The sequence below is a fragment of the Melospiza melodia genome, chromosome 20, assembly GCF_035770615.1.
Source record: "Melospiza melodia melodia isolate bMelMel2 chromosome 20, bMelMel2.pri, whole genome shotgun sequence".
NCBI classification, from domain to species: domain Eukaryota; kingdom Metazoa; phylum Chordata; class Aves; order Passeriformes; family Passerellidae; genus Melospiza; species Melospiza melodia.
In genome coordinates this window covers 8,020,287-8,047,292 of record NC_086213.1, presented here as the reverse complement: position 1 = coordinate 8,047,292, position 27,006 = coordinate 8,020,287, and the positions used below count along the sequence as shown (strand labels likewise).

The window sequence follows — 27,006 nt, the reverse complement described above, 5'->3', positions numbered from 1 at the left end:
GACCAGCTCTGGGACAGCTGCTGGGGTCCTGAGGCACAGACCTGCACAGAGCTGCTGTGGGGTGGCCAGGGCATTGTGGAGCCTCTCTCTTGCAGTGCAGCAGCTGTTTGCATCCTCTGTGCCCTGCACTGGCTGAGCAGGGCAGGCTGGATGGTTCATACACCCTGCAGGGCAACTCACCTGAGTTCCAAACCTCCACAAACTCGTGTTCTTCTGGAAGTAAATCCATTGTTCTGTCATCACATTCATACTGCTCCAAGGGTAAGAACAGTGAACATTTCTGCTGGAGCCATGGTTATTGATGAAGACTTCAACATCTCTGCACCTGTTCCTGATAATTAATTAGTTCTCTTGTAAAACTTTCTTAGGAGAATCAAGATCCAAATGGTTTACTAAAGGTTTTTGCTGCTGACCATTTGAACTTGCTTGACTGCTCAAACTGGAAAATGCTGCATAATATTATAAGAAGTTATTTTCACTGATATTCTCTTCTGCCATGGGATTTTTGCTGCAGGTGTGAAGGTAATGTTCCTGAAGCAGCTCATTCACTGATTTGTTCTGAAGTTGCCATTTTAATAATGTATAATTCCAATAGATTAATTATACAGACTTGTACTGAAATTTGCTTCTCTTCCCACTGAGTGTGAAGACAGAAGCCTACTATGGAAAACCACCTTCATTGCAAAATATGGCAGTGCTTCAGAATTGGCAGAGTGCTGAGGTGTGACCTTAGTGGCAGAGGACTGGACCAGAAGTGCTTGCTACCTTCGTGGTTTCTTAGGTTCTTAACATTACATTAAATACTCTCCATTAAAAAATGGTTTTATTTCTTGTGGTGCATGTGCAGGTGTGAAGTTGTGAAGAGAAGAATTTTTTTCATGAAAGTCTGTAAAGAATATAAAGGCTTCTCTGATGATTTCACTTCCTCTTAGAGAAGTTATGGTATAAAATGCATGATGAAAAGATTTTGTCTATTATATCTTTAATAATAAGTAAAATTTCTAAAGCATTTGATATTTAAATATGCTACTTGAACTTCATGGAAGAAACAGTCAAGTGCCCCTTAAGTGCTCATTCACTGTGTATTTATTACCTATCAAAATGTTACCTGTCTTTTCCAGCCACATGGGTAACCTTTCCTGCTTGGTACTTGCAGCCTGTATCCTTAGCAGGGAAAAATACTAATCCCTGATGAGTGCAACTGAAATGGTGGGTGAAGTCAGCAGAAATCTTTCTACACAGTGAGCTGGCAGGGCAGGTTTGTAAGCCAGCAAACTGCAGTGCTTTGCAAAATATTATGGCTCCAAAAGCACAATGAATTATGTCTACCAGATTCACAAAGCTGGGATTAAGAATAGCTGCAATGTCTGCTGCTGAGGGTATATAGAGCACATTATCTGGTCTATTTTCTGGGTTTCTAAACACATTTTAGATGTGTACTCACAGCCTGTTATAATATACTTGGTGGCTTTTGTGAAGTGAATGATAAGGTTATACTTTGGTTTCATGTAATTTTGCAAATGGAACTGTGCTCAGTTTAAACTTCTGGCAAAAATTAGTTTTGTGTTTTTTTCCTGTGATCAGAGTTGCTGATGATTCCTTGTTCAGGAGTCAGTTTAATTTCTGCGTGTGTGAGCTGATAAATGGTGGGAGGCTGTAAATGCTGATGTGTTTGGTCACTGTTGACACAGATAATTTAATTAAGTGTAGAATCAGACTAGCTTTCTGCCTGTGGGGCGTGAAGTGTTCATGGTGTTGGACACAATTTGCTGTTCAGGATGGATATCTCTGTCTTCCACCCGGGTAACTAGATGGGTACATTTGCTCTTCGTGATGTGCTGTCATCCCTTGTAAGCAAGATTTATTAATTTGGCTCCATCTTTGTGTTGTGTTGTTCTTGTGCTTCCCTGGTATTCATTGCTTGGGGCAATATTCTCTTGCCAGTCCTCAGCCAGAGCTCTGAGCTGTCCTGCCCGGGGGCTGAAGTGCTGGGACTGGCACAGGAGTTCCTGATGTGGGAGATGGGTTGTGATACATCTGGCTCTGAGCTCTCCTCCCCTTTCTGTCCTTCCCTGAATTAATCACTTGCACACCACCATGGGACAGTTCAGACCCATTCTGTTCATGCTGAGCTGATCCAGAAGTGTCCCCAAGTCACACACAGGACATTGTGATGTTGCCTGAGTGTTCACTTGTGTCAAATCAAATACTGGGCTTGTGCTCAGGTTTCTTGTGTTTTATAATCTCTTCCCTGTCAGTACAAGATACACATCTAATGAGAGCTTAGCAACAAAAACATAGTCTAGGCAAACCACATAAAAAGCCAAAGAATGACATTATGGTGTTTGGAAAGCCTTAATAAAGAATCTTAATATACTGCCCTGTGTGGAGGGAGCTACTGCTCGCCAGAAGATTTATGTGGTGAACAAAAGCACTGTTAACAGGATGGAATTAAAAACTGAAATATTTCTTTCATACTTTTCCCCTCCTTTTCTTTTCCTGCCACTTTTTTTTTTTCATGTGAAAGCCACTGATTTGGCTTCCACATGACAGTCTGCTCATTTATGGGTTCAGTCTCTTCTCATTTTTATCTGTTCTCCCTTTTCCCTGACGTGCTTTATTGTTTGGTTTTGCCCTCCCTGGATAGACTCATGCATTTTGTAATGCTTTTTCTCCTCTGTTCCTCTTTTTCTGGCGTTCTTCAGGCTGCAGCATTGCTTTTGCAACTGTTTGCCAAACTTACCATCTTCCATGCATATGCTTATCTGTTACTAACTGCAATACTCCTGATTTAGCAAGCTGAGATGTAGAATATTATGGATTTCTGTCAGATGAATTTATTTGTTTACAATTTGTTAATATAATTGAGTGATGGGTTAGTCCAAGTCAGCAAATCTGACTTGGGTTCAACAGCACCTTTTGGGAGATGTTTTTTGCTGCTGGAGACTCTGGGAAGGAATTAGAAGACATTGGCTTTCTCTTGGGAAAAAAATAAACCCACAAGCTGAAAACCAAAGTGGGATGAACCCTGCCAGTGTGTGTTTCTGAGAATATTCCCAGTGCTGTGCTCAGGGTGAGTCCTGAGGCAGGAACAGTGTTTATGGCAGGGTGTTCCTAGTGAGTGGTGGACTTGCTGCTGCTGGATTTGTAGTGATTGAGTCTGTCTTGCTGTTAAAAAAGATGGGTGGGATGAATGTTTATCTTTGATTCCTTGTAAAGAATTGGGAGAAAAACAAAACAGCTTCATTTGAACTCCAGGAAAGACAGCTGTGTGTATAGATGATTCCAGTACAGCTAATGCTTTATGGAGGACTTTGGTTTATTTCTGCCAAAATTTTAGTAGTGGAGGTGGGTCACAGGAAAGCCTATAAAGGAGAGGAGTCAAGATGGGGTACCTGGGTGCTGCATTCTCTGCCAGGAGAGGTGAAAATGGCGTGGCCTATGCAGGCCTGATTTACAAAAGGAATCTAACAGAGGAACATCATTTGTGTGAAAGGGAAGCTGTCACTGCTGCCAGGGTGCATGGAGGGATTTAGGAACTTGGAGTGGTTCTGGCCAGGCTATGAGCAAGCTGCCTGGGAGTTTACTAACACACCATATCCTATTTGCAGCCTCAACTTGGCAAGGCTTCTCTGGAAAAATTAAAGATTCTGTTTTCTGGCATAAAACCATAACAAGGAGTGGGAGGGAAGTGCAGCTGTCCTGTCCTTAGGTTCAAACAGCTTGTCTTGCCAACTGCAGAGAAGTGCAGCCTTCAGAGCATGAGTTTAGTTTGTGACTGATGGTTGTTAATAGCAAGTCCTTAATTTCCTCCTGATCTCTTGTTTTGATCTGTGTCTGTTTAATTGAGAAATGGCTCTATCTCAAAAGCCCTCTGAGAACCTGCTTAAAAGTGATTTACACTGCTGCCCAGACAGCTGACTCTTGGGCTGCATCATGTCTCAGTATTCATCATATTTGAATTCCATTGTAAAGTCCCAAATAAAAACACATCAGAAATAATAATAAAAAGGTACTATGTAAATAATTGAACACTTGGCAAACGTGATAGGATTTTACAATTCCAGTGCTTTAATGTAGAAGAGCTGACTGTATACACAGTGCCAGGAGGAGTGAGTGGTCATAGAAAGATGCCTATTTCCAGCAAGTATGTGGAACATTAGCCAGAGCTGATGACAAATGGAAAAAGCTAAACACATTTAACTAAGAAATTGAGAGCTATTTTACTTTGCTGGTGAAGGTATTTACCTCTGGGCAAGTGACTTCCACCTTAGCTTAAATTACTTTTTCCTTTTTGAGATTCATGCTGTAATAGCAGTCCTTGCTGAATGGGTGCTGTCGATATTGAGCACTCTTATTATAAACTGAATGGAGCCAGTGGTTTCCCATTCATTTTCTAGGTGACAGTGCCTGGATAAAGGGTGCTCATCCTTCCTCTTTTCCCCTTCAGTTCCTGGTTCCTGCTGTCCCACAGCTGTTCCAGTTGTGCTGGCAGGTCAGGTTTTTGGAGCTGTGCTGCAGACAGCAAAGGCTGGGAATGGGACACACAGTCCTTCCTGGGCAGTGGTTTCTCAGTTGACACAGTGCTCTGGTTTGCAGTTTGGCCTTGCTTGAAGTGCTACTGACAGCTGAGAAGGGGCTCACTGGTGGGAGGAGAGGCAACTCCATAGGCAAAAGATGAACAGGTGCCATTAGCCCCTTCTCTGGCCAACAGAAATATTTTGATTGCATGAAAAAGTAGTTTACTGAGGGCAGGGTGGGGGGGATGGAGAATTCCTTCACATGCTTTAAATAATTTATTCTCAGCCTGAAAAATCTTCAGAGTGTGGTAGCAGTCAAGTGTGAGGAGTTGTGTGCATGCAGGTGAGCACCTCTCCATTATCAGGTTTATCAGTAAATAGAAACATTTTTCTTAAAAATAATTAGGCCCAACCTATTCAGCAGCAAATTTTTTTCCATATGTTTCTTCTTTACTTGCACAATTCACACTTGCTGTCTTAAAATTAAATGTGTGTGTGGCTTGTCAGTCTTCACCACAGACACTGGTTAAGCCTTTCTCTCGGAAGGGCTCTCCATCAGCTTTCCATTATACCTTTAGGCACTTGACCTGTAATCAAATCACTCCTTGACCTTCTTCTGAGGTTAACAGCTGGACCTTAGGTGTGAAAGAGAGACCTCTGATCCTCCTGTTCTCTGGCTGTTCTCTTGGGTGTGCTCTGACCCCAGTGAAGTGCATCCACATCCTTCCACAGCGGTGGATATGAGAACTGAACATGTTCTTATGCAGGATTTTCATATCCAAGTGCTCACCTTTTTTGTTTGTTTTGGGTTTTGTTGTTTTTGTTTTGGAGTTGGTTTTTTGTTTGGTCTTGGTGGGTTTTTTTGGTTTTGTTTGGTTTTTTCCTTGCTTTTTTTCTTTCCATACTGTTTATTGCTAGTTTAGCACAGGCAGTTCCCTCTTCCCAATGTGTGAGGTCTGCCATGTACAAGTAGGGGTAATAAGGTCAGTCTTAGGGAATAAACAGAAAATGTGTGAAATAAACAGACTGCTGGACAAAAAACCATCAAACCATCAGTGAACTCTCTTGGTAGTTGAAATAGCACAGTAACTGCACTGCACTTGGGAAAATTGTCTTTGTGCTGGAATCTCTTCCATTTGGAAGATTTACAGCAGTCAGAGCAGCCTTTGGCTTTGTTGACTTGTTTGTGTCTTTTGGTGTTCCAATGGATTTGTACCTATCCAGGGCCCTCCTGCACAGTTCAGTTCCTTTCCTGCTGTCCCTTTCCTGCTCCCTGGGGTTGCCCAGCAAAAGGAGCCAGGCTGGGTCAGAGGTGTTCCCACCTTCCTGCTGTGCCGTGTGCAGACCGTGGCTTTGGTGGGGGGCTGGAATGGGGTAGGATGCAGAGGGAAGAAGCAGTGAGTGATTTACCAGGGATCATCTCCTGGGAGCTGTTTGGGCTGACACAGTCCTGCTGCCTCCTTGCCAGGCAGAGCTGCTCTGAGGCTTAATAGTGGGAGACCCTGGCAGGCACAGTCCTGGTGAGATGGGTGATAGGATTTATTGTCAATTGCTTTGTATTCCCTAGAATGAGAAATAATTTATTTTAAGGAACAGCTTTCTTGGAATGCAGGCTTAAACAATCATCACTGATCTGTTTGTTCTGTTTCCCTCAGGATTAGAAAAGTTTTTTGTTTGTTTTTTTTTTTTGGCATTTTTTTGCTTTTTGTGTTGTGTGTTTTTCCACAAAAAGCATTTTTGTGGCGTAGTTCAGCTCTACCAGCAAGATTGTGGGTGGGTGAGGAGATGAGTTAAATTTAACACTGATCTGATATGGCTCCTAGGACACTCAAATAATGCTCCAGCCTTGGTCGTAATTCAAAGAATGCAGAGATGGTTTAGATCTGCCTTGAAGTTAAAAGCAATTCTCTAAGGTAGTTTTGTAGCCGTGCAAGTGGGCGTGTGTGTGTTAGCCTAGAACTGGCTGTGTCTGGCAGGCTTTGGTTTAACTCACTAATGATGTGTGAAGGTGGCTGGGGTAGAGTCTGGGACACACAGACTGCAGAAAGAAACCTGCTCTCACCTGCCAAACTGACAGTTGTTTTTTTTGTTTTAGATGAAGGACCTAGCTTGTACTTCTGACTCCCATGTGCATGTAAGTTTGTGGACTTGATCTCTAGTAACACATGCATCCATTTAATTTGTGATCCAAACTCTGTGGGGTCTGGAAGAAATGAAATCTGAATGCTTGTCTTGCAGAAAGGAATGTAAAATTAGTCATTCCACACCATCCTTAATGCCAGTGCTATAGAGGCAGCAGGTGGAGATGAAGGAAAAAACTTGGTGGAAAATTATAATCCATGATGTAACCTCATCCCACTAAAAATTTCCCTAATTTAGCCTTGGTTAGTTCATCTGAAAGACTCCAGAGAGGAAACAAGTCAGATCTGTTTTGGGTTTGGTCAAAGATTAGGCATGCAGATTTACATTGTATTTGTCTTTGGGAGGTAGTTTGGCAAATTGCAGTTAACTCTCTGTACAAATCTTGGTGAGAAACAATCATTTCCTGCTCAGTTTCCTACTGGGCAGGCTGTCTACAGTTAAGGGAAGGACAGCTCTGTGTGCCAGGTGCTCTTTCTTTTTTGGGGTTCGGTTTTTGTTCTTTTTTTGGGTTTTGGTGGGGGTTTTTTTGTTTGGTTTTTTTTTGGCTTTTGTTTTTTTCTTTTTGGGTTTTTGTCCTGTATAGTTTTCATATTACAAATAATGACTTATGCTTCTATTTTACTACTTGATCTTGCTGAACTGCTGGGAGAAAAAAGGTTATGACTAAGGGACTGAATGATGACTTGTGGTACCCTTGTCCTATTCTGGGTTCTACACAGAGTACTTACACTGGGGCTTTGAGGCCTGGATTCATCCTCCAGCTTTAATGCTTCCTTGAAGCACTTGATATAATTTCTGTGCGGAATCAGTGGCAAGAGCTGGATATGTCCAAGGAAGTAATTTAGTCTGTGCAAGTTCTGTTTTCTGAGGCTCCTACTCTTCTTTTTGACTAACAAGAAAGAATTAAGTTATCCTGCATTTAGATACCTTGCTAAGCTGCCTAAAGTTAAATGGTGTGAATTTGAACCTATTACTCATCCGTTTCCCCATCTGGAAGTTGTGTGTCCTCAGACTTCCTTCCCAGGAGCTGTTGAGGTGAGCAGACAGCTCTGTCACATTGCAGCACTGCTGCCCTTTGCAGTGCTAAGCTGCTGGTGATGGTTTTGTTCAGAAAATCCAGGGGCATGTGTGGTTTCCTGAGCATTACCTTAATGTAGTGGCACTGATTAACATGTAAGTTTTAAGTGCATATCATCCCATCAGTTGAAGTTGACTGAGATGTAATGTCTTGACATCCGTGGTTAACACCCAGTCAATCTGAAAAGCAGGGCAAGGCAATAGAGAGCCCTGAGAGACACCTTGTCAGAGTGACAAATTGCCCTTTCTCATTCAAAAAACCAGCTTGCATGGCAGTGCTAAACAGCTCCTGGAGAAAGGGGAGGAGAGCATGGGAAAAATACCCTATTTGTTTAGGCCTTCCCATGTATTTTTTGTTTGTTGCTCAGACTTGAAGCTCTTTGTTTTCCTTAGTCTGAAACAACTTAACAGCAGGTTGAGAGGAGCAAAGCCTCTGGGATTCTGCCTCTCCCACTTCTCCTTCTTAATAAACTGTTTACAATCTCCTTCAGTTTCCTAGCTTTGTATGGAAAAGTTCAGTGGGTCAGCTTTCCCTTTAGCTTCATCCATCATTCCAGTCAATTAGAAATAGTTGAGGGCCAATTGCCCGGTCTTCCATTAACTGAGACACTTCAGATTGTTTAAAATAGCATAAAAGGCTCTTTGTTGACCGTGGGGCAGGCGCTGGATTTGCCCGTTGATGGGCAGCTACCGCGTGGCTGAACAGAGCCCCAGTGTGTCCTGCTGTACTTGAGGGATGGATATTGCTGCTCCAGGCCTTGGCTGGCCTTTGATTCCTTCTCCTTCACCTCCTGCTCTCCCTGAAAGGTGTGATGCCTTCAAAGGGTGAATTACCATGCCTGCTTCCCAAAAAACCCTCTCCTCTTTGTGGCTTTTCAGAGCTCCTGTAGTGAAGGGTTTTCTCCAGTTGCTGAAATGTTCCTTTTAACCTTGGTGCTTTAAAAGCTCTTGGCATTATTCGTTCCTTGCTTGTCGTGTGTGTTTCTGGAGGACAAAGGAAGTGTGTAAGTGTTCAGGAAACAGTTGGTGCATTGTGGTGTGGGGCTGAGTTCATTCTGGTACCCCGTGCCAGGACAGCCTGCTTTCATTTGGGGCTAACATTTCCCTTCTGTTCTGAACTGACCAGCCTTAGGGGAGAGCTTGTCAGAGCTCCAGCAGAGCTTTGGGCTTTCTCATAGGTTGATGTGTTTGGGTTCACATGGAAGTGCACTGAATACATTGTATACATGCATATACATAAATATATATATATTTATGTATATAAACCCCACATTTTATTTCACATGAGAAAACAGAAAAGTAAGTTTACTAAATGGAGGTTTGTTTATCTGCAGCAAAGTACATATTTATGTATTCCCATATTTAAGTCATTCTCTGTATTGTAGACTCCCCTTCCAGCATCTTGTGTGCCTGGGTTTCAGTACAGGCTTGTCCATGTGCTTTTTGTTGTTCTAGAGCCACTCTGCTTGAGTGTGCCATCATTTGATCCCAGTTTTGGCACAATGTTTCCCCAGACATGAAGAATTTGGGTAGGTCTGGCTATGTCCTTGTGCTTTGGTGCTGAAGACTTGGACCTCACTGTGCTTTTTGAGCTGGGGGAAACAGCCTGTGGCAGTCCCTGAACTTCAGGTCTCCTTGTGCTTGCAGAAGGTGCTCTGCCTTGCAGTAGTGCAAGCACTGAGTGTATGAGGACTCACCTGGTTTTGAACAGCAAACTAGAAAGAGTGGGAAGGTCTCCTGAACTGCTGCCCCTCAGGGGACAGAGGCTCGGTGATGGGCCTGAGCTGCTCAGCTTGGAATCCAGCTTTTGCACTGCTGAGATGCACAGAAAGCTCTCAGGACAAATCAAGGCAGAGAGCACAGCAGGGATGTTGAGGCTGTGGTGAAAGAAGGGTGCTCTGACAAGGCAGGAGGCTGTGATAACCAGATTTGAGAGTCTTTAGCTGCTGGAGTTGATCTTGTACTAGAAAAAGTCTACCCCAAGTACACCAAGTTCTACAAATTCCATCAGTGATTTCCTTCTTCTCTGATGTCCCAGTCTGATGCAGATCTCAACACAGACTTTTTTTCAGCAGCTGTGTTCCTGCAGATTTGCCTTTTGTGTCGTTTTCCACATGCCTTCAGCAAATAAAAGCTTGAGAACATGACTGAGCTGGAGATGCAGACCTGAGTGGGAAGGAGACCATTGGGGCACAACATCAGCCTGAGCTTGACTCCAGCAGAGCCAGTGTTCTCTTGCTTTGCACTTAGACATAATCTCGTGCTTTGCAGAGATTGAAGCTTTAACAAGTAACTTAAAGAGTAGTAGAGGAGAGAGAATCCACATTTAATTCAATTAGCATTGTTGTCCAATGCCATTAATTATGCCCAGACTTGTAATGTGTTTCACAGAAGCTGATACACTCGAGCTTTGTCTGTGCTGGGGTTGGCTGAGGACAAGTATGTCCACTGATGTAGAATCCAGCCTTTGTGCTTTGCAAAAACCCTCAAATCTGGTATGTGACTGTAGCCTGGAGTAAGGAGTAGCTGGAATAGCCTGCACTGCAATCTTTAGAACAAAGGAGATCTTGGGGACAATGCAGATTTGATGTACATGATTTCAGTATTCTTGAAGAGAGGCTGTTTTAGTGGAAATAATCATCCCCTGCAATTTTATATTATTTCCAGACTGTTTAAAATTGTTCCATAGGCAGAGAATAAAAAACTTTGTTTACTGTCTTGAAGTAGGATGTCTGATCCTCCTGGGGGAGGTTATTCTTTTATTAAAACAGATATAAAATAGCTACTTTGATGGAAATACAACGCTAGGAATTGAAATGGTGATGATTACAGAAGCTATAGTAGTCTAATGCAAAATAAGCCCTAGGAGATATGTGCCCTAAATGATAAATCACTGTTCTTTAACAAAACAAGAATTACTGTTACTTTATGTTTCTTGCTTATTTTACAAGGTCTTTAGCTGCTTCATCTGCGCTTAACTTTTACAGGCTGGAGGTAAATTGATTGTTGCTTTGTGTTGTAAATAGCCTGGCTTTTTTAAAGCACACTGGAGATGCAAGCACAAATCAACAGGATAGGATTCATTTGGTCTCAGAAAAGCAGAAGTAAAAGGAAGAGTCATGACTACTGACACCACATGCAATAACTGCACTGGAATCTGTTCCTATAATTTGGTAGAGTTTTGTTATTTCATTGCTTTTGCTTCGGAAGCCTCCAGTAAGGTAAATGAGTATATGTTATTTTGTTCTTCTAGCAGGCAGGGAACTACTGGTAGCATTATTCATTAGGGGTGTCGTGTTCCAGCCCTATCCAGCAGCTTGTGGTTTACTCTGGATAATTAGGCATACCTGCCAAATGTTTGCAATCTGAGATGCTGAGGTGTATTTAGCAAAAAAGAGCATCGTAAATAATGGCTTCGAAGCTGAGCACAGAGGAAGTAGTTGAAAAGGGTAATGTGTCCCAGTTTCTGCAATTTGTGATGACCTAAAATCCTTAATGATGGTGTCTAAAAGCAGATAACAAAACCTTTGCATCTTTTCTACGTTAATGTTCGCTTGTGACAGCTCCAGGCTAGTGATGTAGAGAAAGGACTGGGTTTGGAGATGAAAGAAGCACCTGGTTCAGGCAGTTCAGGGGTGAGCTGGGTGCCAGGCTGTCCCCTGAGCTGGGTGCCAGGCTGTCCCCTTGGCTCACTGCATTCCTCAGCAGCTCACACAGTAACAAGGAAGACACAGTTGATGCTGGCTGGGCACCTGTCTGTGTTGAGATATCTACCTTGAGCTTTGCAAGCTTTTAGCCTCTCTGATGCCTAGGACAGTCTCTTGCTAACAATAGTTTTCTCTTGTAGGAATGCAGATCTGTACCATATCTCCCTGAATCTTCATTTTAGAAGCAGCCAGAGGATAAAACCCAGCACAGCGCTCATTTAAAGTCAATATGCTCGAGCTTGCAATTTGCTCATGTTTAAGTGCCTAGCTTTTAAGGTTTCCTTTGCCCACAGGCAGTCTGAACACAAAGGCAGGCTCTCTCTTTTTTTTTTTTTTTTTAATAAAGAAAAAGTATTGCAAAAGCTCAAAGAACAAAATATTTCTTTCCACCTTCCATCTTCTCAGGTTTATTATCAGAAAGCAGAGGCTGCCTTTATAAAGTCTAGAGGGGAATAGAGAGATGCCAGCACCTGGAGATGAAGGTGGTGGATGAGCTCTGTGTGTACATACTGGTGTGAGAGGAGTGAGAAAGTTCCACCTCGAAGCAGTGGTGAGCTTTACAGGGATAAGGTGTTGTGCAAAAACCCTCTGCATGTAACTGATTTCTTTATTCTTGGTAAGCTTTGGTTGAGTGAAGATGAATAAAAGTTCTGAGTCTCTATTGCAGTATTGTGTAAATTATTCTCTTTGCAGGAAAGTTTCACTGTGGGGTGTGAGAAAGGGAGTTGCAGTTATAACACAGTATCTTCAAGAAAAATGTGAAGAGAATAATGTATTTATTGCAGGAGCAATTCCCCTTCTGGAGCCATGCACAGAAGGCACGATGTGCCATCTGAACCCTACCATGAAGAATTCAGCATGTATCATAAGTTATTTGCCATTAATGATTTGAGTCCTGCAGACTGGAAGGAGTGATTTTCTTTAGGATTTCAGAAGCCTTATTCACATTGATTCTGTAAGCTGAGTTATTCTGTGGTTTCAATGGAAATGGAAGTAGTGCCTGCTTGTATCACTTCTGTGCCTTACCTTTGAAGGCTGTGTCTGTTGCATTTTGACTGAGGTGATTGGCAGAGGTTTATTGTCATGGTCTTGGTTAATATTAGTGCTTACCTGAAAATGGGAGTGGCTTACTTACTCAAGTCTGAGTTCCAGAAGGTCAGAATACAGCTGTAAATAAAAGAAAACTGGGCATAGGCATCTCAGCTTGTTTAAAGAGAAATAATAGATCATGCAAGACTTACATGTGGACCTTAATGAGACATCAGCAGCAAAAGGTCATATGGCACAGTAAAAGGGGAAATACAAAGGCTATAGCTGGGTTGAAATGCAATTTTTCTAAATGATACAAAATGTGGTTTTGTAGTTCCCTGGTGATGAAGCGGTTCACACGTGGAGAATATTTAAACCTTTGTGTAGTTAGGCTGAGCACCTCTGTTACAGCAGTTTCATCCCAAGCCTTTTTATTGTCCTGTGAAGAGATGGAGTGAATTTGTCCAGAGTTTGCTTTCGGCACAGTGTGTTCAATTTGCAGTTTTGGCCTTTGTGTCATTCTTCTTGGATATTCTGGTTTTGTTTTTAAAATATGTATGTAAAAATATGTGTGTGTTTATAGTCCTTAATAAAGGATATTCTTTGAGTGTCTGTTTGACAGGATGTGCCAACAGATGCCCTGCTTTGGCTTTAAAGCCTCTGTAGCCAGACACCTTCAGGGCTTGTAATGAAATGAGCAGTTTGTAGTTTCATTTAACATGGCTGAGGATTCATGATGCTGGGCAAAAGTCTGAGTTCTCAGTGCATAAGCTGGTTCTTTATTGGCCTCTTGCTGGGAAACTTCTGAAAGACATTCATCTTCCAAAGGGAGCTTCTCTGATTTCTGTGCTGGAACACACAATTGCATAAGAAAAAGGAGGGTTCAGGCGCTGGTGCTGGCAAGAGCAGTGTTCTCTTTAGGCAGCATCCCTGCAAGAACCTGCCTTTGATCTCGCTGCTTTCTGTTTAGATTTTATTATGTTGACTATCTGTTATCAATTTAAATAAGCTTGTAACCAGTTAGACCTTTCAGACTTAGTGAGGCTGTAGGAAGGGAAGCATTTCAGGGAATTAATCTTTAGCCAGGAAGTTTTTGTTTATTTATCATGGCTTTGGGCAGTTTGAGAGAGGTGTCTCTTTAATTGTAGGTATTGATGTTTTATAGCCTTCTCTAGTTTCCAGCTGAGTGTACTTTATCAAATGCAAAGGAACTTTCAATGGTGTATAAAATTAACTGCTCTGAAAGCCAGTGGGCCTGTTCACTGCAGAACTGAAAGAATGTTTTTGCAGAGAAAAATTCCACTCCTTCTATGCTGGGCATTGAGAAAGCTTAAAGCAGATTTAAATTTAAGATAGTCTGTTAGTCTGTTGCCTGTTAATATGAAGTACTTGATAGATGCTTCACATGATTTCTGTTTGCTGCACTGAGCCTAGTCATACCAGCACAGTTGCAGCAAGCTTGTCTGACAGGAGATACTCCTTTCTATGAATCTCTGCTTGCAAATTGTTGGGTAAAACGTGGGGTTTGTTCAGTCAAAGAAGCTGAAATCGGTGGAGTACTTACACCATGATGGTAGAAGTGAGAAGTTAATTTTTTTTCACCTGCTCTTTATAGGAACAAAGCCCCAGTAACCAGACTTCAATAGCAATGATGCAAGAGCCTCAAGAAATGGTGGAAGAGACAGTTACTGTGGAGGAAGACCCAGGCACTCCCACTTCCCACGTGTCTATTGTCACTTCTGAAGATGGAACCACAAGGAGAACTGAAACCAAGGTGAGAGGTTAACAACCACTGAGGAAAATGGCAAAGTGCCATCTAATCATGGAGTGGAAATAGCAGGGAGTAGCCTGAGTGATGACAATCATGCTATTGTGATCCTCAGTGGTTTTGAGCATCGTGTTTGCCAGCAGAGCTGAGTTCAGGGATTTTTCAGTTTCACCTTTGTGTCTAGATTGCTCCCTATCAGCTGTGCTGATACTGCTCTTCATGGAGCTGTGAACTGAGCAGTAGAAATTACCCAGGTTAACCAAACAAAAACACCAGAACCCCTCCTCAGGGGGTTATTCTTATCTGCTTATTCTTGCAATATTCACTTCATTCTACTGAAGCAGTTCACAGCATTGCCCTGCAAACAAAAATTGATGAGTTGATAGGGCTTGGCTGAGGAAAATATGTCTTAAATTAGAGACAGTCTATAATAACGTTATATTATGATTATGCCTTTGTCCTGTGGAGCAAGAAACAGCCTATGTAAATAACACCATAGCATTTAAAACCTGCAACAATCTTGTGAATGGCATCTCACTCCTAATGCATGGGGAAAGCTGGGTGTGCTCTCAAGTGACTGTACCTCAGGTTTGGCTGGATTATGGGTGTTGCAAGTGTTCTAATTTTCCTGATATCTTTTTGTTCTTGTGTAAGGTAATTTTACAGTCTCTGTTGAGCAGGTGCTGTGTGTTCATGGCTGCCTTGGGTGCTTTCAGTGACACTAAAATGTTAAAAAGATGAAGGGTGATTCCTGTTTTAAAAACTTCTAAACAGGACTGATTTTAAAAAGGGAGGGGATTGTTCAGCTGCTTTCTGTGTTAAAAGGAGTCGAAGAGAGGTCAATGTGTAAATCAGTGTTTATTTTCACTGGTACTCCAGATTGCAGTCCTCTAGGATATCTATTCAGGACATCAGATCCTCAAGTTGAAGTAAATAAATGTTGATTTCCTGAGGTCAGTAGGCCTGCACAGATGATAAACTGAGTATCTGGTTTAATAGTGGTTGCAGTTAGTTACAAGGTGAATATAACTGGCCTATTTTATGATTGTTGGAAGGAGATTAAGGTCTTAAAATAAAAACAGATGAACAAAAAAACCTCCACATTTTTATTAGCTCTTCAAATAATCTAATATATTTAGTTTGTGACTTACATGAAAGAAATGCTATTTTCTTTCTAGTGGCAGCAACAACAACTGTTATTTGCAGGAAGGAAGTGATAAAATTACAGTGGGGATGGACACCTTTTTATATGTACTAATAGTAGTGCATAGTTTTAGGAGGCTGCAAGGGCATAAGATTATAGCTATGACTGTAAAAATAGAGGTGAGGCCGTGCCTCACCTAGATAACAGGACCACATGGAGTGAAGTAGTTTGTCTGGAATAGTTGTGGCACTGATAAAAGCTGTGTGTTTGTCATGGCTCAGAGCTGTGATTTTCTCCTCTGTGTTGGGGGGAACCTCCTGTTCTTCCATCTTCCCACAGGAGAGCACAGTGGCAGCTTCAGAGCAGGCATTGTGGCTGCTTAGGGGAAGGGAAAATTGAAAAAACAGCAACCCTGGAGCTACTGTTCCATTTCAAAGAGCAAGGCTTTCTTGTGCTGCTGCAGGTCATGGCAGGCACTGAAGTGTGTCCAGGATGGGGGTGGGATGTGGAGCTGTCTTACTCTCAATTTGTGTTTTTTCAAATAATGCCACTGACTGCAGCTGAAGTACCACCTGGAGCTGTTTCCCAGTAATTCATTGCTACAAGTACCAACAAAAAATACTAAAAACCCAGTTGTTGAGAAAAGAGATTCTGAAATGTCAAAACACAGCCTGGCTTAGCCCTGACTCTCAGAAGAGGTGATGAGACTTTGGTGAGTTGTTGCCTCTGAAATGGTTTTGTTTTGACTTCTCCTTCTATGATAAAAAGGTATAGATTTAACAGCTCTTAAATTCTAATCTGAGGTCAGATTTTACAAGTTTTTTACATCACTTTGGTCTTCAACTTGCATTTTGTTTTGGTAGGGACTGTGAAAATGAAACCTGTGTCCCTGGGGTTTAGTAGCATCAGTTAATTGCCCTGGAGTTAATTGTCATTGACACAATCATTTCTAATAGGTGTCATCATGGTGCTTTCATAGCTCATGCTATTATGTGTGAGAGCCTTACAGAGAGAATTAAGTTTCCTGGTACCTCTGTGCAGTGGCAGAATTCTGTCCTTGCTGCTCAGGAGAGGGTGCTGAGGAAATCTCCCTGGCATGGGAGATGCAGCTATGTGGATGCTGGCCATCCTGCTGGCCAGGAGTAGGAGATGTTGAACCCAAAAACTGCAGTTTTGTGCCTCTGCCTGTTCCCTCACAGATTTAAAGAAATTGAAAATACACTTAACAAATCCCCCCCAAACCAAAGCACCGCACATGAATCTGACCTTGCATTCAGTGTGCAGGTGGGACTTGTGTCCTTGTAGAGGAGCAGCATTTCCTGTGCTGGGAATCCTCACATCTCCTGACTGACTCCCCAGTGTGAAGCTGAGATGGTCACACTGTGCTCAGGGGGGGTAGGTTTTTACTCCTTTTACTCTGAGCAATAGCCCTTAATGCTCTGCATTGCTCTGCTTGCTCCAGGCTCCTTTAGGGAAGGATTTAGAACCTGTTTTTGTTGTGTCTATAACTAAGGGCTCTGCTGGACAGTGTCAGCCACAATCTCCAGCATATCTGTCTTGCAGAGCAAGTGGGGGCATGAGATGCTTCCTGTGACAGAGTAAATAACACAGGTCATGTTTTTTTAAGAGCCAGAGAGACCAGAGATGTTTTTTTTCAAATGTATTCTGTCTTTGGTGGATAGTTTATGTGGGGATTTGTCGACCTGATGCCATTTTTGGATTCTTAAAAGGAAATTATCACTTATTTTTTTTAAATTGTGCCAATTTCTAGCCTACTGGAGAGCGATGCCTCTGAAATTCTTCCTCTTGAAATGCAGCACAGCAAAGGCTGTAAATGTGAATGCTCCTGGATGCTGCTGTTCCTTTATTCTCTGTTCCTTCCCCTGTTGTTTCAAACCCATAATTTATAGAGGTTATTCTTTTCAATAGTGTATTAAGTAAACAACCTTAATCTAGATGCATTGACAGTTTTGCTTTGCTTTTCCCTCATCTTTGAAAATGCCTGTAGCAGTGAAGCAGGAAGAAGGCGTAATAGAATTTAATATTTGACATATTTTAAATAGAGAACATCTGCCTTTTCAAAATGAGATATCTCTGGGTAATTTTCCCCTACCTGTTATTCTTTTAGTGTTATACTAAGTCCCTACATAGCATTCATTGCACAAAAGATGTAGCAGATAACACTTCATTTCAACTTTATAATATCTCTGGAAGCCAAATACCCATCAAGCTAAAACAGTGAAAGTCACCTTGGGGAGAGACTTCCATTTCTTGCTGCTGGCTGGAGCACTGCCAGGTGTTAAAGAGAGCCTGTTGTAAGTGGCTCAAGAGAACTCAGTAAAGAAAATTAGATGTGTGTGTTTGTGTGTAAATGTTCGCTTTTTTTCTTTTTCAAGGCACCTCTAATTTTTATTTTTGAAATGCCAAAAGATTTGAGATATGTAGGTCACTGTTACTCATTGAAATTGATGTTTTATCATAGCAAACTGGGAAATCAATCTGTATACAAAGTTGTTTAATTTGTGGTCCATCCATTTTCTTTGAGCTTTCCAATAGTCAGCAGGTGCAGCTCCCAGCAGTGATGAACTGCTGTTCCCACTTCCTAACACCTGTGCTAGGAAAGTGGTTCTTACCAAAACTCTGGGTTCTGCTGGTGCCAGGTACCCCCAGAGGCAGTTCTTAGAAACTTTGCAGGAAATTCAAAGGAATTAGGCAATAGAGCCAGAATGGATTTAGCTGAAGTTGAGGGCCCTTTCAAAATGTGAAATACTAGGCTTGAAATTGAAGAGGAGCGATTTCAGCTGTTGTTTTGAAAACCTGCAGGGTGAGTTCTTCCACAGCATTTAATAGAAAGGTAATAGCTTCAACCTGCATGGGCTGATAAATTTTTACAGTCCATAGTTCAAAAATAAGCTCACAGAAATGTCAGGATGCTCAGATGCTCCTGCATTCCTTGTCATCTGATTGTTGGTTTACAACAGTTTCAACAAGATTGTTACCCCTATCAGCTTTTATAATGCAGTTAATTTTTTTTAAATAAATTAGAGGCAAAACAAAACCAACCTGAGAAACAAAGTGGAAGGCAGAATTACAGATAAGATGACTGCATCTGACCATGCCAGCCCAGTTCCACAGAGATCTTGGTACTATCTTTAATCCTCTGGGACTGAGCATTGTGAGGCACCTACTTGTACCATGTGCACATGCATCCAGGAAATCCAGTTGTTGGATAGTTCCATGTTTTTTCTCCCATCCTCCTAGATAAATAGGATAAGGGACAGAAAAATACAGAAGCTGCTTCAAATGTGTGAATATTTCCTTTATGTTCCATTGGCAAATGTATTTCCAGAAACAGAATTAGTGAAACCATTACCATGGGGCCTGTAAGGGACTTATTTACTAAAATCATTGTTATTTATGGGATGAACAATGGTAAGGTCAGTAAACCCGAAGTATACTTCGATTTTGGCGTGTGGAGAGCAGCAGTGAAAGCACTGACTTGAAGTTTCACAAAATATTGGCTGCAGAGAGCTTGAACTAGTAGGTAAATTGGATTTTTTTTTTGTCCTGTAGCTGTACAGGGCATAAAGAATTACAAATATATTGTAAGCATACTCAGACAGCCTCTTCATAGGAAAATACTCTGAAGCTTTCCTCTGGTACTTCAAGATTGGGGCATTTAAACAATTGAGCATGTTTGATTTGTCATTGGGCTGAAAAAACCTAAACCTTTTTACACGGGTTTTCTTTAGGGAAAGTAAACAGAGGAAGTCAAATTACCCTCAAAGTAACTTGTAACTCTGCATTTTTTTATTAGAGCAGATCTACAGTGAGGAATTGATGCTAATAAATCTTTTTTAAAGTTGGGTGACATCTGAAGGATCAGGTGTCTCTCAGATAAGGCTGTCTGTTGGGGCTTCCATTTGGAGTGGCTACATTCTCTCTGGCTAATGCATCAGTATTAAGGAAATCACAAAAATGTTGGGAGAGAAGATTACTGTGCTGTCAGCTGCTCAAGATTGCCTGTGTTCTTTTAAGAAATATAAATGAAATATTCCCTTGAGCAGGATTTCCTGAAATAAACGTGTTTGGTTTGTTGTTTGGGATTCTTCTTTTGCTTGGAAACCTTTCATTAAATGGACCTTCATCTGTGTGCTGGCTAATTGCTGCCAAAAAGCTTCCCTTTATTGTCCTGTCAGCAGCAAAATCTGTTTATCACATGATAAATCTTCTATCTCAATGCCTCTGCCTGACAAATGAGGCATGAGTACAAATACTCCCTCTCTCTCAAAATATAAAATGGCTCTGTTTGATTGCCCCAGTATAACACCTTTAGCATTACTGAGTGCCTTTATACTGTGAGAAATGCCTACTTTAATGCTTGAGTGAAATGTTCCTTTTTATGTGTCTGACCAAGGTGGTTTTGATTGTCCTGGTACTTTGTGTTTGCTGCTGGGTGCAGCGTTCAGAAAATACTAAGAGGTGAAGCTGTGCTGATGCTGTAAACTTGTTTTTACATGTGCTCTGCTGCCTCACACTGAGTGTGGCTTTCTGATGGCCACAGCCATTGAAATGCTGTCTCTGCTGGTCTGAAAGACAGGAAAATAAGGCAAAGTAAATATAAATTGCAAACTAATCCCTTGCATTGTGTTGGCAATTTAAACTAAAAACCCAAATCTCTGTAAATACTCTGTGGAGTGCCAGAGCATGGTGAAAAACTCACTAAGGGTAACTGGCAGGTCGCACATTGTCTAGGAGGTGATGTTCAGTGATCTGAAATTCTGCTTTGTGGGTTTTGTGTACATGCAGCAGCTTTGGAGACAATTTTCCTGGCTGTAACATTCTGTGATTGCCACCTCATCCTGTTTACCAATGACATGGAGCAAGTCTTTGATGAAGGTGTACCTGATCCTGCAGGACAGAGTTTATTCCTCTTTTGTGCTGTTGCTGCAGCCACAGGAGGTGTGTTAGGCACTTCCTATGGTCTGATCTTAGCAGCTTTAGGAAAAATGACAGGTGACAAACTGAGCATTGTGGCAGTCGTGTCTGAAAGGCTGTGCTTGGGCCTGGATCTGCTGTGTGGTGCTGAAAGGAGGAGCTCTGTGAGGTTATGCAAGGGCAATTCTTGGCATTTCGAAAGCTCCTTCCTTGTTCCTTTCCGAGCACAAGTATCCATTTCTGATTCATCAAATTGCTGACATCTACCTTAATTCCTGTTATTCCTGTTACTGGTTCCCAAATTCAAGAACACAAAGGCCCAGCATTTTGCACCCAGTTTTGTCATGGCTTTGCAGAACTCACGTATTTCAGGCCTGAGAAATGTCACTTTTTCTGCTCTTAGAAGATCACTTATGAATATGGCACTTTGAATAAAAGTATTGTTTCTGACTTCAGTAGAACACTGAGCTGTGTTGCTTTGTGTGTATCCACTTCACAAAGAGCCACTGTAAACTCTGCCAGCTCTTTCTGTCCTCTCACTGCTGAGTTTGTAAAGCTGTGACAGTGGTCACGCTGACAACTGAGCGGAAGGGAGAAGTATTGTACACAGGTAACAAACAACAACCCCTGTTGGATTGTATGCCGTTAAATAAATGTTGAGTTTCTAGTTTCCTTTCTTCCAGTTATTAAAAGTGTGCTTTGGAAAAGGGAGAAAAGACTCAGAGGCATGGAAGGATAGCATCTTTGCTGATGTTTACTTGATGAGGAAATCCCTTTGTATTGATGAGGAAAATTCTTTCAGCTGTGGCTCAAATTAGATACAGAGGTCATGTTGGTACCTGGCTGTGCTGCATGCAGCATCGTGTTGCTGTTAATTACACTGCTGGTGGAGAGACATTTGTGCTGCTTTCAGTCTTGTAGGATTTCATTACTTCATTATGTTGAAGTATCATTTGCTCACAGATGTGTGTAGGAAAAGAAATGCTGTTTGGGTGAATCTTATTCTGTTTGAGGTTTCTGTGTGAAAACATCTGGCTAGAGGATGTCTGGAGCCATTATGTCTAATTATTTTGCCTTGCAGTAGCTTGGCTAATCTGTTGCCAATCTAAATGTTTAAATCGGAGGCTGTAGGTCAAAATATTTATTTGGACTTCAGAGCCACTGAGCAATCCAGGGATGCATGTTGTGGTTAACATTTCCCTTGAATGTAGCATTTCATTCTGAGACTTAAATGAAGAAAAGTGTCATTTGCTGATGCTTATTTATGTTTGTAATAGCTTAGAAACCCCAAATACCTTTTACCAATTTTGTGTTCTTCCCCTGGTGTGTGTAATGCTGTCAGGTAGGTTGATTCTCCCTCTCATCTTTGTGGACGTGCTGTTTTGGGAATGTTGTTTGGTTGGGCTGAAAAGTCAGCACTTACTAGGATTAGGGTAACTTTATATAGGTTAAAGTAATTTTTGGGGGGTTGGGACTACCAAGGATAGACTGGCATTTGCTGGACTTTTTATTCTTCCCAAAAGAGCTTTTGCTGGTCCCTCTGGAAGGCAGTACAGAAGTTGATGGAGCCCAGATACCAACCCAAACAGAAGGCCCTTTGCTAGTGTGTAAATACAGTGGCTTTTGTCCAGCACTGGCTTAAACAGATTACCAGACCTTTGCCACAAAGGCAGATGATTCTTGCAAAGTTTTAAGGACTCTTTGTTCTTACCCTTCAGCAAGGAACCCTGAATACAAGAGCCCTGTGGACATTTACTATTTTCAGTTGTTTCGAATTCTGTTTTGAAATGAAATGTGATTTATGGAAGTAAAGATAAAGCTGTATTTGTATGCAGCTTTTTCTTCAGTGTTTTAAACAAGTTTGTCTAGGATGTTTAGGTAGCTGCAGTTGCAAAAGCAATGTGGTGTGTGTGTTCATTATTGGAAATTTGTTAGTCACCGAAATAATGACAACAGCTACCTGTTAGGCTTGTGTGGTGATTGCTGGATGTAAGAATATCTTAAAAGAGAAAGCAGGTGTCTTGTCCACAGTCCTGAAGCCCAAAACTTCTCTGTTTGAGATCATGGTTTCCTAAATATTATTGCCAGATTTGAGCTCCATCAAATTACACAGAGGTGTAAACTTGATCCAGATCAAGCAGAAGCACATAACTAATTTAGTTAAACTAGAGAATGTGATGTGGTATTTATGCTGTAGCTGTGGGAGTACAGGCTGTGGCTCCACAACATGGTAAAGCCTTCTCTTAGGACAGATGTCTCCTGAAAACATTTTGGGGGAATTGGAACTGGTCTAATGACTTTGTGTTGCTTCCATGTGCTGTCACATGGCTGCAGTGCTTTTGATTTGGTAGTGAGAGCCCAGAGTGCTTTTTTCAAAGTATTTTTCCACTGTTCGTTCCAAAAGCTAACAGGTGAGCTGATGGCTGTGCTGGTGTTACGGGCACGGCACAGGAGTCTGCTCTGTGGTGCTCTCTCCCCCTTCCACTCCTCCTCCACCTCCCGTGTCTCACCACATTATGCAGCAAGGAGAGCATTAACACATTTATTTCCTCGTGCTTCCTGCCAGGTCACCAAGATGGTGAAGACAGTGACCACGCGGACGGTGCGGCAGGTGCCGCTGGGGCCGGACGGGCTCCCGGCCATGGACGGCTCCTCGCCCATGGGCAGCTACACGGACTCCATCGACCGGCGCTACCTCAAGAACGGCGAGCGCTTCATCCCCCCCCAGGCCTCGTCCACGCTGAGCCGCTCCTACAACAGCTACAACGACTCCTCCTACCCCGAGGGCCACGAGGGCCAGTACCGCCCCTACATCGGCCACGACGGCTACGGGGACCTCTCGGACAGCTACGGCAGCTTGTCCCGGGGCGTCGGCTACCGGCCCCGCTACGCCTACGTGCCCGGGGGCTCCTACCGGCCCGACGATGGCAGCTTCACCCTGCCCAGCCGGAGGGACACGTACGGCCCCGTGGCCCAGCCCCAGGTGCCCGTGGGCAGCAGCAGCGTTGACCTGAACCGCTCCCAGCCCGAGCGCTTTCAGCCCGAGCCCTACGGGCTGGAGGATGACAACCGCAGCCTGGGAGTGGATGATGAGGGCTATGAACTGGATCCGGATTACTCCACTGTCAACAGGAGGACGTCTGCAGGTGTGCCAGAGAGGGGAAGGCCTCACAAAGGAAGGTAAAACTCGTTTGTTTTTCACAGTGCTGTTCTGCAGCTTTTGTTTATTTGCTCGCGTACATTCAAACTCTGTGATCTGGTATGTTCTGGAGTTACTTGACAGAAAACCAGCTCATAAATGACTGGAAAGAAATATGGAAGAGAGGGAGAGGTGAGGCCCAAGGACCCTTTCAGTGATTCTGGGCTGCTTAGTTCAGGTTGAATTTAGAGAGAAAGATGAACTTGTTCAAGAAGGCTAAGTTACTTTTTTTCCCTCTTCCTAAAAAAGAGTTGTGAATGCACTGTGTTGTCCCAGAGTCATCCCACACTAGCAAGGTGAAAAGAGGGGTTTGTGATCTGTGAGACTCCTGACAGGTCTGGTTGTGTGCACATCTGCCAAACAAAAGCTTTGAACAGCTGGTTGGGGTTGCAGATGAGCTGATCCCTGTAGTGAAGGGGTGCCAAGCTGTCTTGTGAGGTGTACGACAGCCTCAGCCCAGATCCGCTGCTAACCACACACCCTCAGCTGTCTGAGCAGGTTGTGCTAAGGGGAGAAAAAGAGTATCCTTGTTGTATTTAAAGTGACCAGTTAAAAATTACTTCTGGTTCAGCCCAGTTTCTAAGACATGTTCTATTTTATGCCATCTTTTCTGGTATTAGTTGTTTCTGCTGGTTCACAGCTATCTGCTCTTGCATTTAGGGAAAAAAGCCAAAAACCCCCAGGCTTGGGAAAAGAGTCCTGTTACTCAGCTGAAAGTCATCTTGTATAGACCTGAAAAACTTGCAATACTTTGTTTTCTAAAGGGTGTACAAATTTTACATGTGCCTGCTTGGAGCCATATCCTCATTATTCGTGTTTTGATATGGATTTAACTCTCATTCTTTTCCTTTTAATTTAGAATAGTTTCCAGAGCTGTAAAGAGTCTGGATTCGCCTGTCTCTGTGTATAGACAGTCTTCAGACTTAACATTTCTGACCTCAGGCTTTGCTGCATCAGCAGCAGTTGTTGGTGAGATTTGTTGTTGGTGGGATTTTTGTTCTGAGTCCTCCTCCTTGTAGCTGTTATGTCATTCATGCTTTTGTGGCTCTGTTTTCCCTCCCTGTTCTGGAAGTTCATTCCAAAGCTAGAATCAACCACTTCCAGATTGTCATCTATACTTGTGAGAGTTTTAAAAAAAAGCCAGTGAAAACGTGTCAAGGTGTATCTCCCAAAACACCCTTCAAGTCCATTGTGACATCTTTGATTTTGCAGCAGTGGAATCACATCCCTGTTTTTGTGGGGCTGAAGGAAATACCTGCACCCAATGGGTGCCAGAATCCTGCTCAATTTATCGGACTTGGATTTGTGCTTCCCTGAACTAAGCAAGTTTACATTTCTTGCTAAAAGAAGTCAGGCATCAACGCTTTTAAATTTTTATTAGCATTTTTCAAACTGTATGCAAAATGAATAATTAAATATATTCTTAGAACCTACCCATTTGCATTTTAAAATTCAGTGTTTTTATTAAACATCCCTTTGATTTATTGTTCCTTGCAGTTTGGATAGGACCAATTCATAATTTTTCTTCTACATTTCTTTTGTTACGAGGTTTTTTCCATATTTAATGTGATCAAGAGGCTTTGACAAATAATTAGCCTGACTGTGGCAGCAAACTTTAGCTGTTGAGAACATAAGAAGATTGTATGAGGGCCTCTTCATAAGCAGTTACTTTTTGACATTTCAAAGAAATACTTGAACAATTCAATAAACCTGCATTTCAGATATGCTACTGATCTGCAAAAAAATAAAGACTACAAGTAGTGCTTTGTACTAGATGAGGGTAATTGCTAATTTATTATTCCTCTCCAGTTTTTTAAAATTTTTATTTCTGTGAAAATGATTAAATGAATGTGATTAATTGATGTCACTTTTGATTTCAAAAAGTTAAAATGTGTAGAGCAGGTTTAACAACAGCTCTGTTGGATGCTGTTCTGTGTTACACTGACTTTCATCTTGGGCCCCTCCTGTCCTGAGCAGAATTCCTGCACTGGTGACTCTCTGAGCCTTTGTCTCATGTTCTTCCCAGTTGGTGCAGCTTCATTAGGGAGTAGTTTAAAGGTAAAATAAGAGTCCTTGTTGTCAGTTCCTGTTCTGAGAGGGCTTGAGTGGAGGTTTCTCATGGGAATCTGTGCTAGTGAGTCTGATTCCCTGTGTGCTGAGCAGCCCAGCTGTGTCTGGAGGGGGTCCTAGGCAGGGGGATTTTACAAGTACAGATTGTTCTTTCCAGCTCTTGCCTGCTCCATTTGATCACAGAGATAAATACCTATTTGTGCTTTTCTTCTGTCATCACCAGCCTCATTTTAAGCTACTTATATTTCATTTTAAATTGGGGAAAAATGTGCCTCCTCACAAACATCTCCAAATCCAGATAAATGCACAAAGGCAAATATTCCCTCTGTTGGCTCATCATTGCTTGTGGCTGGGCTTTCTTGTTTTCCTTCATACTGAGTCTCTCCTCATGTAAGATACATCACTTTCTGCAAGAGCACCTGGCACTTCTTGTTCTTCCCCTCAGCTTTATGCTCTGGTTTGGTGTAAGGTTGCATAATAAATTGGGGTTAGAGAAAAGCATTTGGGGTGTACAGTATTGAAGTAATTTTACTCAAGTTTACTTATGAAGGTATTTACATATCTTTAATTGAGTTTGTGCCCCATTTTCCTTCATTTGCTAGGTTCTCTTTATTATACTAAAGTGTTTATTATAGTTTTTAAAAACATCTAATTTTACTGTGTGCTGGATGTTTTATATACAGTCCTTTTTGCAAGGAAGCAAGAAGTACTGAATGCTTTTATTCACAAAAAACTTCCCTACTACTATTTGAATATTTTTTAATCATTAAATTGAAATTAACACAGACAAAGAAAGAAATTGAAAGAAATTTCAAGTCATAATTCATCTTACTGATTTAAATAACTTCTGTTCAGCTTTTTCTTGCATGGGTGGTGATTTCTTCCCAGAGTAGACCTCTGCATTCTTCACTTGTATGAGCATTTGTGGGACCTCTTTTTTTTCCCTAAGGGCTCTGGAGCAGCTATTGCCAGTGTTGCTGTTCCAGACTAGACAGGATATAAATTTTTAATGTTGACTAAATCAACAACAGAACAGTTTTTTACTGTTAAATTATCTATGCCAGAAGCCTGATTTAAGACACTGAGACTGTATTTGGTGGTCATTTCACAGTCCAAATTGCTGTTACCAGGAGATGAGACAAATTTTAGATTAAATACCTTTACCAGTGGGTCTATTGCTGCTGTTGTGTATAGACAGAGTACTGGTAACACCATACATGGCAGTTTCATTCTTCTTCTGGTGTTTTTTTTTTCAGTAAAAAGACTTGCAATTGTAAATAAAACTTTCAGTCAGCACTTTTGACCTACATTCACTCATTCCAAGTGTATATGGGCAGCATTTGGATGTTGTCTAGTTTGGGGCAGGGTTTTATGGACATGCCTGGGCAGAACAGGGTGAGGCAAGCAATGTG

At 42.0% G+C, this 27,006-nt stretch overlaps 1 protein-coding gene across 10 annotated transcripts in view; it reads left to right on the top strand.

Annotated features, from left to right (window-relative positions):
• Positions 1–27,006, top strand: part of ARVCF (ARVCF delta catenin family member) — a 246,616-nt gene that overhangs the window by 144,944 nt on the left and 74,666 nt on the right. For 8 of the 10 annotated variants that reach the window (XM_063173445.1, XM_063173446.1, XM_063173437.1 and 5 more), the window contains 2 exons: positions 14,091–14,249; positions 22,892–23,505. In XM_063173445.1, the coding sequence (XP_063029515.1) occupies positions 14,124–14,249; positions 22,892–23,505 (740 nt within the window). In that variant the 5' untranslated portion in view covers positions 14,091–14,123. Of the gene's footprint in view, positions 1–6,615; positions 6,655–14,090; positions 14,250–22,891; positions 23,506–27,006 lie in introns of all 10 variants that reach the window. The other 2 variants (XM_063173443.1, XM_063173442.1) reach the window with 1 other exon arrangement.